Genomic DNA, 13,668 nt, shown 5'->3' with positions numbered 1-13,668 from the left:
ATCTCCCAAAGTGCCTCCTGCCATCCCTGTTCCTTAGCATGGGAGTGCAGATGCTGACAGGCCCTTGTGCATTAGGAGCAGTTTCATCTGACAAAGTTGAACACCAGGACTGGCCCCTGCCCCACCGTTCCCACGATCTCACTGCTGCAGAGCAGGGCTGAGTCCTCAGCAGCCAGTGGGCTGAGGCCCTGCTCCTCACAGCACACTCAGCCAGAGTTGCAGCCACAGAGCTGAAGGAAGGTCTCGTGGAAAAGGAATGGGGTGGGTGTGGGATGGGGCAGAGTGTGTCTGAGTGAGGGTCTAAAAGAAAGCTTTGATTTTGCTCAGAGAAATGTCCCCTTCATTGACTCTTCCTGTACGAACAGAACCACATGCCCAGAGGCAGCAACTATCCAACAGCAGCTCCATCACCCAGTTCTTCCTCCTGCAATTCACAGACACACGGGAGCTGCAGCTCTTGCACTTCTGGCTCTTCCTGGGCATCTACCTGGCTGCCCTCCTGGGCAATGGCCTCATCATCACCACTGTAGCCTGTGACCACCACCTCCACACCCCCATGTACTTCTTCCTCCTCAACCTCTCCGTTATTGACTTGGGCTCCATCTCCACCACTGTCCCCAAAGCCATGGCCAATTCCCTCTGGGACACCAGGGCCATCTCCTACACAGGATGTGCTGCCCAGATCTTTCTGTTTGCCTTGTTGGTAGTAGCAGAGTGTTACCTTCTCACCAGCATGGCCTATGACCGCTATGTTGCCATCTGCAAACCCCTGCACTACGGAACCCTTTTGAGCAGCAGAGCTTGTGTCCACATGGCAGCAGCTGCCTGGGGCAGTGCATTTCTCAATGCTCTCCTGCACACGGCCAATACCTTTTCCATACCCATCTGCCATGGCAATGCTGTGGACCAGTTCTTCTGTGAAATTCCCCAGATCCTCAAGCTCTCCTGCTCACATTCCTACCTCAGGGAGATCGGGCTTCTTGTTCTTGGTGTTTTTATGGTCTTCATGTGCTTTGTTTTCATTGTGCTGTCCTATGTGCAGATCTTCAGGGCTGTTCTGAGGATCCCCTCACAGCAGGGACGACACAAAGCCTTTTCCACGTGCCTCCCTCACCTGGCCGTGGTCTCCCTGTTTATCAGCACTGTAGTGTTTGCCTACCTGAAGCCTCCCTCCATCTCCTCCCCATCCTTGGATCTGATGGTGGCTGTTTTGTATTCTGTGGTACCTCCAGCAGTGAACCCCCTCATCTACGGCATGAGGAACCAGGAGCTCAAAGACGCAGTGAAGAAACTCATTCAATCCGTAGTCTTTCAGCAGCAATAAGCTGCCCGTGTCTCTTTCCAAGTGATTTCCAATGTATCTGGGGAACCTCCTGTGCTTTGGGCATTTTATTTGTGATAACTGTGTTTCTCCAGGAATGTCTGCATGCAGTCCGCTTCTCCAGAGGCATGAACCCAGTCTGAGTGACCCAAAGCACGTGTGTCTGGCCCGATGGCACAGCTGGCCTCCCATATCACATCTCTGTAATAAAAGGGGATTTCCTCAGTGCTGGTGTCTGGAGGTTGGGCTCTTCTTCCAAAGCTGAGGTCAGGAACAGGATAAACCATTGCCCCCGTGAGTCTGTGCTGCTGTGCTGTTCTCCATGGGCTGAGGGCAGTAGGGCTCAGGGCGATGTGTTCGGGAATGGGACTGGAGGGAGCTTTCAGTCACTGGAGTGAGCCTCCCTATTTGGCCACTTGCAGCACTCTCCACTCACCACAGGTTTATGGGTGAGTTTTGCTGCACGGCCATTTTTGCCTCCTCCTGCTGGGCTCAGGGCCTGCACTGTTTAGCACCACCACTGGCTGCTATGGCATCCCTTGTAATGCCCAGGCCCTTTTCTTTGAGGTTGCTCCTCATCCAGCCCAGTCTGAGCCTGCCTTGATGACAACATACTAATTGAATGAAATTGCTGGCCGAAATAGGTATTACTGCAGTGAGCATCCCAGAAACACCACATGAGGGCACAAAGCAAGACAAACCATAGCTGATGAGGGAAGGGTAGCGAGAGGTGGACTATTTGTATGGGAGGACATGAGCATGATCAAAGGGAAGAACTTGGGAGGGGCAAAAGAGGGAAAAAGAAAATACAAGGTGAAGGCAAGGACATGGCCAGGGCTGTTCAGGGGTACCTGCCAAGCAGCCCTTCACCTGCAACAGGCTGGAGTGGGACAAGAAAGCTGCACTTGCTCTGACCATAGTTATGCCTGACTGACTTCCATGGTCATGGGGAACCTGAGTGCTTTCCCTCAAATCCTCAAGAGAAAAGCCGTGGTGGCTGGAAACACAGAATCGTTCAGGATGCAAGTGACCTCCGGAGGTTTCCAGTCCAACCTCCTGCTGACAGCAGGGTCACCCACGGGGTCACACCAGGTTGCACAGGACTTTATTCACGTTGGGCTTCAAACCCACCAAAGATGGAGATGGCACCTCCTCTCTGGGAAACCTCCTTGCTCATTGGCCCTCATCATCCCATCATGCACAACAGTGAAGAGCCTGACTCTTCCGGATCACCTCCTGGTAGGTGTGGGAAGGTTGTTCCAATGGTGTCCCCAAAGCCTTCTTTTTTTGCAGAGTCAACAAATCCAGCTTTCTCAACCTACCATAGTGAGAAAGTTGATTTTATGCATTTGACCTGGGTGTCCTGATCTGGACTGAAGAAGTGGATGATGCGGTGGGGTGGGAAGTTGGCTGGAGACTCAGGACCAAATGCCATCACTGGTACCAAGTCCTCCGAGGAGCCAGATAGTAGCAGCATCCCTCAGTGATCAGCAAAATTTCATAAAAAGTCATTAGAAGTCTAGCAATGCTGGAAAGGAAGACTTTTTTCAGCTATTACAGAGAGATTTTCTGCATAGGTTTCAAATTTTTCTAAAATTTACATTCTGGGCTTGATTCAGTTGTCCGCACAGAGGTTGCCACTGCATCCAGGGTGCTCTGGGGTAACTGAGGCACCCATGTGGGAAAGGTAATCCAGCAACCCTTCTGGTGCCTGAGCTGGTTTGCAAGCAGGCTACCTCTGGGATGGTGCAGGGCATCACCTTTCTCCAGTGCTGCTGGGTAGGCTGTGAAGAGGCCTCTCAAGCACAGCAGCACAATGTGTCCCGTGGCATCCTGGCTCTGAGGTCACTTCTGACTGATCAGCTGCAGGGAGAGAGCTACTCGGAGGCCACGAAAGTCATCAGAAAGCTGCCCCCAACAAGATGACACATTTGGGGAGGTCAGGAGGAGCCTGGGCAAGAGAGATGGGAGATTTGGGGGAAGGAAGAGAGGCTTGGCCAATAAACACTAAAGAAGAAGTAAAAGGGGTTATGATGACGTTGCTGTGAAAACACAGACTGTGAAAACATTCATGCTTAGCCCTTACACTATCTCTAACCAGTAACCTTAAGCCCTAACCCTACCCCTAAATGCCACTCCCCCCCGGCAGTAATCCACTCTTACTGACCTAATTGAGCTTAGCCTATCCCTCACCTCAAACCTTCCATCTAAGACAAATCCCAGACCCTTAACTCCTTACCCTTACTCTTACCCTATTGCTTACGCCAGCCCCTAGCCTTTATCCTTAGCATTAAAATGCTAGCCTAAATCCTTGCCCTATCCCCAGCCCTAAACAACGCCCTCAGCCACAAAGCTAGCCCACAGCCTTAACACTAACCAGGCACCCTCAGAAGGACACCAAACCCTCCCCCTAAGACTGCCTAATCCCCAGCACTGAAAGGCGAGCTCTGAGCCCTAAGCCCTACCCTGAACACCTAACTCCCAAAGCCCTCATTCCTGTGCTCTAACCCCCTCACCTTCAACCCACTCCTAACCCGAACTTAAGCTGTTTGGCCTCTTGAAGGCAGGCCAGGGATCATGAGGCCCTGAAACAGTCTCAAGGTGTTTGAGAAGGAATGTGAGGTGACCTGGATCTGGTCAGCCCACGGGCCACAGGGAGGAGACGGGTGGGAATGTTATGGTGTGGTCAGCTGTGCCTCAGGATCTCATGGGCCCGCAGGAGGCACAAGGCTGTGAAGGGGGCTGTGAGGTCACTTCTGTCTTTGGAGGTGATAGGCCAGCAGCAGGAACGTGTCTGGGAAAAGGGACTGTGAGGTCACTTCTTTCAGAAGTAGCTGGTAGGTCAGCCCTTGACTGGTGGCTGGGTTATGTGCTTTTTGGTTCACATCTGCCAGCAACCCTGATGGGCCAGCAGAAGGCGCCTGGTTGGCACGCTGATTGTGGAAATCCCTTTCCCTAAGGACCTGGTAGGCGCCTCCAAGAAGAGGCCTTGGGTATGGGTTGTCGCACCCCTTCCACCTGAGGACCTGATGGGACAGCAGCAGCTACATGGCTTGGTTGTGTCTACCAGAGAAGCTGAAAGGCCAGTAGCAGGCACATGGCTTGGAAGATGATGGTGAGGTTCCTTTTGTCTGGTCAGTTGATAGGCCACAAGAGGGCTGATGGGTTGGGATGGCATTATGACATCAATCATGTCTGAGAAGCTCATAGACCATGAGGAAGCACATAGAACAAAGGTGAGTGTGAGGTCACTGTAGTCTCCAGTCTCTTTGGGTGATTGCCCATCAGCAGACACATGACTCAGATGTTGACTATGACATCACTTCTGCCTGAGAACCTGATAGCCAGCAGCAGGCACCTGACTTGGGTGTTCTGTTGTACCTGGAGGTTCTGGTTTGTTATGTCCCCACGAAGAAAGGCACGCAGACCCTGTGAAGTATCATTTCAAATGCCATTTCCTAGAGCAAACACTACCCAGAAAGAGTGAGTAAGGCCAACTGCATACAGGGCTGCAGTAGGAGGACTGTGGCCACCCAGACAAGGGGGCTATCATCCCCCTTGGTTCTGCACTGGTGCGGCCACATCTGGACTAGGCAGAACTTTCTTTTGAGGCTCTGGACTTGGTTTGCCCCTCACCCCTTCTTGGGGTTGTCCTGAATTGGCATTGCTCACCTTCACATCCCACTGCCCCCAGGAAGAGTCCTGACCCACACATGAGGGACAGGATCTGCCCTCCCATTGCCTGGGGGTGAGGGTTTGGCCTTGCTGCTTCATTTAAAACAAACAAACAAAAAAAGTTTCCTCAGCATCTGAGCTGCCTGCACATTCCCTTTGCCTCCCTGTAATCATGGCCTCCAATTCTCTGCTCTAATGAGTCCCTGGGGAGACTTTGTCAGAGCTTCTAATAAACATGAGGTTTTATTTCCAAGGGTGTAGTTTATTATTTTTCAGTTTAGAGAAGAGGTGACAGCAGCATTCTCCAATAGATATCGATGCAGGGTGTCTCCTCAGGAGGTCTCGACTGGTAGGAGAAGCTGTCCCTTGAGCTCTGACAACCTCCCACCTCACCTCCCCAACCCCACCATTTCTCTCCTTGCCCACCTGGGACTTTTCCTTACAGCAGACTTCTCCACTGATCTCTGCAGCTGGATGGTACAGCTCCTTTGCACCATCTCCCCCCTGCTCTCCTTAGAGACCTGGCTGCACACAGGCACAGAAGGGTTTTTCCTATTTGCAAGCAAAGGAAAAGTCAAGCATGGTCAACTTCCATAAAGAAAACCGACTCTGCAAGCATCTGCTAAGTCCAAGCTGCCTCTAATGAGGTTGCCTTTCTACAGGGGATAATCTTAGGAGAACTATTTCAGGTAGGGAGATCCAAAGAAGAGAGATATAAAAACATAATTAAAGAGTTGGCTAAGGAGACAATTAGACCTCTGAAAGAGAGGAAAACTTTTAAGTCCCTGATGTCAAAGCAGCAACTGGATGGGTGTGAGGAATCTGAATGAACAAAGAGTAAGGGGAGGAGAAAACAGGAGATTAAGGGAAAGGGCTTTGGTCTAGGCAGTGTGCCTGTGAAAAGATGACATTAGAAACGGTTCTTCTATCAAGAGAGGTGAAAAGATATGACAGATAAAATATAAATTAATATAAATAATTTTAATTTCTTTTAATAAATTCAATTTAAATTTCATTTAAATTCAATACACCATATAACGAGCAGAATAGTGGTAATGAAGTGACACTGGAAGATTGATATTTCTTTGGAATAAACCTTTTGAAAGGTCACGGGATTGGTAGAGGTCTCTTGGGAGTGAGGACAAAGCAATGTTGCAGCCATCGTTGAAAAAGGCCAAAAGTGCAACCCCGGGAACGCCAGGCTGTACAAGCTCACTGGGGGGAGGAGTGAGCCTTCCCCTGAGTGCTCTTGGGGGACATTGCTGGGCACCTCAAAGAGCAGAAGGTGTCCAAATGCAGTCAGCATGGATTAGCCAAGGGTAAATCCTGCCTCACCAACCTGATGGCCTTCCTGATGAAGGAACTGCTTTTATGCACGAGGGGAGAACAGTGGATGTCCTTTACCTCCACTTCAGCAAGGCTTTTGGCATCATCTCCCTCTATATCCTGGTACCCACATTGGGCCATTACAGTCTGGATGGGTCAACAAACAGATGGGTGAAACCCCAGTTGGAAGATGAGGCTGAGAGAGCAGTGGAGAAGGGGTCATAGCCTACCTGGAGGCCAGTGGGCCATACCGGGGCATTGTGGGGCAGCACAGGGGCCTCTCCTGAGCCCTGTGCAGTTTAACACCTGTATCCATGACCCGGAGGAGGCAACTGTCACCACGTCTGTGGATGGCACTAAATTGGGAGGACCATTGCTGTGCCCTAGGGATGCCATTCAGGGCAAACGTGCAGGCAGAAGGACTGTCCTGTCAGGAACTTCACGAGACAGATGAAGGACAAAGTCCAGATGTACTGGTTTTGGCTGGGATAGAGTTTAACTTCTTCATAGTAGCTTGTATGCGGCTATGTTTTGGATTTGTGATGAAAATAGTGTTGAAAACAAACAGATGTTTTGGTTACTGCTGAGCAGTGGTTACACAGCATCAAGGCCTTCTCTGCTTCTCACTCCACCCCATCAGTGAGTAGGGTGGAGGTGCACAAGAAGTTGGGAGGGGACACAGTTGGGACAGCTGACCCCAACTGACCAAAGGGATCTTCCAGACCGTATGATGTCATGCTCAACAATAAAACAGGGCGGGGAGGGGAGGTTGGCGGGGGGGTGCTCTGACTGAGGACTGGCTACACATCAGTCAGTTGTATTTGACCAACTGTTTTCATTTGAATCACTTGTTTTTCTTGGGTTTTATTTTCCTCTCACTTTCCTTTTTTTTTTCCCTCTTTTCCTTACATTTCTTTGTTGTTGTTGTTGTTGTTGTTGTTGTTGTTGTTATTATTATTATTATTTCTTTTTAGTTATTAAACTGCTTAAATCTCAACCCATGAGTTTCTTTCTCACTTTTACCCTTCCAGTTCCTCCCCCATCCCACTGGAGGCAGGGAGTGAGTGAGTGGCTGCGTAGTGATTAGTTGCCAGCTGGGGTTAAACCAGGACACCAGGTCTTGCACCTGGGACAGCCTAACAGCCTGCAGTTGCAGGGGCTGGGGACTGCCTGGCTGGGGAGCAGCTCTGCGGAAAAGGCCCTGGTGGGGATGGGGGACAGAAGGCAAAACATGACCCAGCAGTGAGACCTGGTAGCAAAGGTGGCCAACAGTGTCCTAGAACATATAAAGAGGAGCCTTGCCAAAAGAGTGAGCTGAAGTGATTGTCTCCCCTTGTTACTTGTTAGAGGGGAGAATCACCTCCCTCCACCTGCTGGATATGATTTTTTTGGCAGCCCAGGATATGGTTGGCTTTCTGGGCTGCAAGCACACATTGCCGGCTCATGTCCAAGTTTTTACCCACCAATATCCCTAAACATTTCTCTGCAGGGCTGCTCTCAATCCATTCATCTCCCAGTCGCTACTGACAGTGGGGATTGCCCCGACCCAGGTGCAGGACCTTGCACTTGGCCTTGTTGAACTTCATGAGGTTTGCACAGACCTACAACTCAGCCTGTCACAGTCCCTCGGGATGTCGTTCCTCCCCTCAAGTGAATCAACCGCCCCACTCAGCTTGGTGTCATCTGCAAACTTTCTGAGGGTGCACTCAATCCCACTATGTCACTGATGAAGATATTAAACAGTTCTGGTCCCAGTATGCACCCTTGAGGGACGCCACTCGGTGAGTACTAGCACTAGTACTAGTACTCAGACATGGAGCCATTGACTGTAGCTCTTTGGATGCACCCATCCAGCCAGTTCCTCATCCATCTAAGAGTTCATTTGTCACATCTGTATCTCTCCAACTTAGCAGCAGCAAGAACGTTGTGGGGGACCATATCAGAGGACTTACAGAAGGCTAGACAGGTGACATCTCTAGCTCTTCCGTTGTCCATTAATGCAGTTACTCCATGTAAGGCCACTAGAGTAGTCAGGCACAAGTTGGCCTTTGTGAAGCCATGTTGGCTTTCTCTAATCACCTCCCTCTCTTCAATACTCTTTGACATGTCTTCCAGGAATATCTCCTCCATGATCTTACCTCTGTACAACACAAACATGGACTTCTGACCTAGTCATTTGGTGTGCCACTATGGAGGGATAAACAACCTGTACGAGGTGGGGTGACAGTCCAGTGCTGGAAAGGGTGATTGTTATGGGCTGCTCTGTGAGAGTTGCCTTGGGGCAGCTTCCCTGGGGTGTCCAGCGACCATGGCCTCAGCCCAGAGCCTGCTCTGCTGGTCCTTCCTATCTCCCCCAGGAGGCCTGGCTGTGCAAGGACACTGCCACGTGCTCCCACAGCGAATACTCAAACGGTTTGGCTGTGTTTTCCTCTTGAGGGCCCTTTCTTGGGCTTGTTCTTGAGCGAAAAAGTAGAAGACCTAAGATTTCAGGCACTGCCATCAGGAGATCCCCTTATATGATGGAAACTCTGTTCTGGAGGTCAGCTCTGTCACAGAAGTGCCCATTGCCTGTCCCTGCCTGCAGTCACAGGACTGCCACACAAAAGGACTCTGACCAAGCTGCCAGAGCAATCCTTCCTTACACCAAGAGAGGGGCTCAGGAAGAGAGTGCAGAATTTAAAAGAATGCAGCTCGGGAAAGACCAAGCGCTGGTGCTGCCTGGCCGTGCTGCTGTGCTGAGACTCTTTCCCCCTCCATGTCACCACACAGGCACTGCCGTGCAGCTCCAGAGAAAGTCTCAGAAAAACAAAAGTCTCAGACAAAAAAGTCACTGTAGGGTCCTTTATTTTTTTAAATGCACAGAGAACATGGCTCTCATTTCAAGGCTCTGGGTAACGCTGGAAAGGTAGATAGTGAATTAGAAATGGTATGAATAATGACAAATCTTTGTGCACAACATTATCACAAGCAAAGCTGAGCAAAAAGACAACCGCCACAACCACCAAACCTCCAAAAGACAGGTTGAGCCTGTAATGAGATACATTATAAGTGATATGCATAAGAAAATGGGCAGTTTATTGCTTCAGAAAAACATCCAGTCATCATTTTCCACACTGCATCTTTGAGCTCCTGGTTCCTCAAGCTGTAGATGAGGGTGTTCACTGCAGGAGGCACCACCGAATACAGAACTGAAACCACCAGATCCAGGGATGGGGAGGAGATGGAGAAGGGCTTCAGGTAGGTAAACATGGCAGTGCTGACTAACAGGGAGACCACGGCCAGGTGAGGGACGCACATGGAAAAGGCTTTGTGGCGTCCCTGCTGTGAGGGGATCCTCAGCACGGCCCTGAAGATCTGCACATAAGACAGCACAATGAAAACAAAACAGCTGAATACTACTAAAACACTAACCACAATAAGCGCAACCTCCCTGAGGTAGTCATCGGAGCAGGAGAGCTTGAGGATGTGGGGGATTTCACAGAAGAACTGGTCCACAGCATTGCCTTGGCAGAGGGGGAGGGAAAATGTATTGGCAGTGTGCAGCACAGCATAGAAGAAGCAACCGCCCCAGGCAGCTGCTGCCATGTGGACACAATCTCTGCTGCCCAGGAGGGTCCCGTACTGCAGGGGTTTGCAGATGGCCACATAGCGGTCATAGGCCATGATGGTGAGAAGAGAATACTCTGCACCAAACAGGAAGAATACAAAGAAGACCTAGGCAGCACATCCTTTGTAGGAGATGTCCCTGGTGTCCCAGAGGGAATTGGCCATGGATTTGGGGACAGTGATGGAGATGCAGCCCAGGTGAAGAACAGAGAGGTTGAGGAGGAAGAAGTACATGGGGTTGTGGAGGCGGTGGTCGCAGGCGATGGCAGTGATGATGAGGCCATTGCCCAGGAGGGCAGCCAGGTAGATGGCCAGGAAGAGCCAGAAGTGAAAGAGCTGCAGCTCCCGCCTGTCTGTGAATGCCAGGAGAAGGAACTCGTTCATGGAGCTGCCATTGGACATCTGCTGCTTCTGGGCATGGAAACTGCCAAAGGAGATAAAACCAGAATAATTCAGAGAAGCTTCTCTGAGCAAAATTTGATTCCTTCGTTGTGAAATACCTAAGGGAGCTTTTCTTTCCTGGGGGACTGTTATGCAGCTCCGAGGCTTCAGCTCTGTTTTGTGCTGGCTGAGTGTGCTGTGCAGAGCCGTGCCCTCTCCCCAGGGGCTCCTGGAGGGTCAGCCCTGCTTTACAGCAATGACCCATGGAGGCAGCAACAGCCCAGTGTGTTTGGAGGGAGGCTTCCTGGGGAGGAGTTCCCTGTGCTGCACTAGAGCGGAGGGTGAAAGCTCCGAAGGATGCTTTCTTCCACAGAGGAAGGTGGGAGCTGAGGTGCAGCAAATGTGTCTCATTACACTGAGGTTTAGAAATCAGACACCCCCATCCCACTTGGGAAAAACTCTTGGTAAAATAACCCTGTTGCCCCGTTGCTCTCAGTGTAAACCTGCGTCAGTGCTCCCATCCAGGAGGGCTGCTCTGTCCATCAGCCTGGTGCCCAGCTGCTCTGTGCTTGCACCGCTCCCAGCTGCAGGAGGGCTGCACACAGAGGTTGCTCCAGAAAAGCCACTGGAATGTCCTGGGAGCAGAGGGGTCCTGTTCAAGGTGCAGATTTCAAAACACCTCTCCTTTCCAGCACAGCTCTGCAGAGTATGACGGAGAGCACAGGACAAGGATGCTGATTGGCATGGGCAGATCAGGTGCTCTCAGACATCACCAAGGTCCTACAGGAGAGCTGTGCCCTTCTGGAGTGATGCTCACAGCCCCGCAGGACTCCCTGCCCAGCCTGATCAGGTGTCTGAAAGTGCTGTCTGCTAAGGGAAGCAGTGTCTCAAGCCTGGAAAATGAAGAGAGGGCTTGGGCACCTTGGTCCCATGGAAACACCTCCAGGGCAGCGCCCTCCAGGTCAGGGCCAGAGCAGGCACTCAGCACCCCCACCCCTTGCCCCACACCACCACTGTTACTGCCAGAGACCCCAAGAGCAGGAAGAAGAGCAGCACAAGCACATCGAGAAAAAAAGAACAACTCTGTGACTCTCCTCCTAAGGGAAGCAAGGAGAGGAGAGGCAGCCGGGCACTCAGGAAAGCCTTCTCCTCACCCAGCAGAGCACAGCACCTCCCGGTTAGCAAAAGCCCAGGGCAGTCGCTCTCAGCCCCTTTGCCCTGCAGAGGGAAGCGGCCCCGTGTCAGGGGAGATGCCCCTCTGCTGTACCAGAGCTCTGGCTGCAGAGGAGGCAACTCCTGCCCTGGACCACACAGCTGGTTGGAGTTTCCTACAACACTCTGCCCATGTGTTTGCAGCCTGGAGCTATCCCTGGTGGGAACTGTTTTCTCCCTCCAAGTTTTCCCTGTCAGGGATCACAGACCCCATCACCAACTCCTGTCTGCTCAGCTCTCACCTGAAGAAACCTCCCCGTTCCAGGCACTCTCTAGAGGTACTCCCCGTTTGCAGGCAGTGAGGAGCAGGTCAGACAAACCCTGCTGAGGACAACAAAGGTGATGCTGGTGCTCTCTGGAGGTAGAGGAGGGGATGGAAGCAGTTGACTTGCCTCCCACCAGACCTACTGATCTCTCAGTGTAGCCCCTCAGGACTCTCATTCTCCCTCTTCAAAGGCAGTAGCGCCTTTCCCCTTTTTCCAGAAATAGCAGGAAACTGAAAGCATAGCCTCAGGAAAGCTCTTTACCTTCAAGGGATCCCCTGCCTTGGTCTTCCTCTGGAAAAGTCCCCTCTGAAATGCCCTGGGCAGCTCTGGCTGCACACCCTGCCTTCATCCCTTCCCCCTTGTCTAACAGGAGCCCCTGGGCTGGGAGGCCTCCTGACAGATCCTGTAGGCTGGAGGCTATGAACGCTTTAGGAGACCCTTCCAGGAACGGCAGCTGCATTGCCCTGCCCCAAGAGACTTACCGTGACAAGGGCTGGAAAGATTTCTTCCCTTGCAGCTCTCCTCTCTCCTCCCACTCCAGGCTGCCTTTAATCTCTCTCTGCCCTACTCCTTTTCCCAGAGCCCTGCTGCGCTTGGCAGAGGAGTTGCTCCTTGGCAGAGCTGTCTCTCTGCACTGCTGCCTGCTTCCCATGAGCTCCCTCCATCCCAGGAGCCTGTCTTAGCCCAGGAGGAGAGGACCTGCCCAAGACATCACTTGCTCTGCCCCCCACCCCACTCGGCGCTCCCTCCAGGTGTCCCTGGGGCTCTCCAGGAACCTGCTTGGGAAGAGACTGAAGGAATCACCGATGCTGCCTGTCTCACCTCCGCAGAGACGTTTCTTTGCAGCAGTGGCCTTTCTCCTCTCAGAGTCACAGTTAGGTCTGAGAATCCCCCTTCCTTGGCCCATCATGAGACAGGACACCTGGGCACTGGCAGGGAGGCATCTCCTTTACCCATGCTGAGAGAAGGCAATCAGCTGAGTCAATGGAGGCGTCTCCTCCTGGAGTTGTAGCCCTGGGGCTGGAAGGGACCTCAGCTCCCTCCCATGCCTGCCACAAACCCACAGGAGGTGAGATTCCTCTTGCTTCATTCATGGTGTCTGCTATACATAGGCACCTGCACTCCTTTTCTGTGGTCCCATGGTCACTGATGGAGATGGAGACGAGGAGTTCACACACAAACACCTGGTGACATCTGAGGTGTCATGTGTAGTCCATGATAAAGGAGCAGTACTGAGAGATTGGGAAACATCTGGGGGCACCATCCTGCAGCCTGGTGAGGATGCCAGGTGAAATGACGGCAGATGCCCACATTTAGGACATCACCCCCTGTCCCTACTCACGCTGTTCAGGGCCGCCTAGAGAGGTGTCCAGCTGACCAAATGGAGGTCTGTGCCAGAGGGAGAGGGAAGTCTTTCTCTTTCTCCTCTCCTTTAGCTGTATTGACTAGCTGTCCATTCCCTGTAACAAGAGTTGTCTCCCACATCCCCATGGAGCCTAACCTAATTCAGGGCAGCTGCTCATTGAATGGCCAAATACAGGCCTGTAGGGCTCTGTGAGACGCCAAGGCTCTCCACCAAAACTGCGTGTGGCTGGCAGGGACAGCACAGGACCTGCAGGAAAGCCATGTCCCCTCCGAGCGGGTGCGTGACAGACACCCCAGGCACCATCTCAGATTCCTTCGGTGCTTGTGTGCAAGTGACTGATTGCCAGCCCTGCAGTGAGGCCAGCCCTGTCCCATCGCTATCCAGCAGATGCAAGGCACCGCATGAATAAGAAACACATTGCACTGGGCTCGCCACTTGTGGGCCTATGTTCTCAGCTTCTTCTAGTTCTCCTCTGCCCCATCCTTTACTCACCCTCTGGACGATACAGTCTTCAA

General features: G+C 52.0%; 1 protein-coding gene and 1 pseudogene across 2 annotated transcripts; one reads left to right on the top strand and one right to left on the bottom strand.

Annotated features, from left to right (window-relative positions):
• Nucleotides 1-331: 331 nt before the first annotated feature.
• LOC309603761 (olfactory receptor 14A16-like) lies at nucleotides 332-1,324 on the top strand (the record flags this gene model as incomplete). The annotated part of the gene is made up of 1 exon (XM_082338675.1): nucleotides 332-1,324. The coding sequence occupies one exon, from the start codon at nucleotides 332-334 to the stop codon at nucleotides 1,322-1,324; it is 993 nt and encodes a 330-aa protein (XP_082194801.1).
• An 8,040-nt stretch (nucleotides 1,325-9,364) lies between these two features.
• Nucleotides 9,365-10,330, bottom strand: LOC309603760 (olfactory receptor 14A16-like; annotated as a pseudogene). The gene has a single exon. The product of its transcript is annotated as an olfactory receptor 14A16-like (transcript).
• Nucleotides 10,331-13,668: the final 3,338 nt, after the last annotated feature.

This window comes from Platalea leucorodia, assembly GCF_965183815.1.
Source record: "Platalea leucorodia genome assembly, contig: HAP1_HAP1_SCAFFOLD_193, whole genome shotgun sequence".
Classification (NCBI taxonomy): Eukaryota; Metazoa; Chordata; class Aves; order Pelecaniformes; family Threskiornithidae; genus Platalea; species Platalea leucorodia.
The sequence above is the reverse complement of the archived record's forward strand: the minus strand, read 5'-3'. Positions and strand labels throughout refer to the sequence as shown.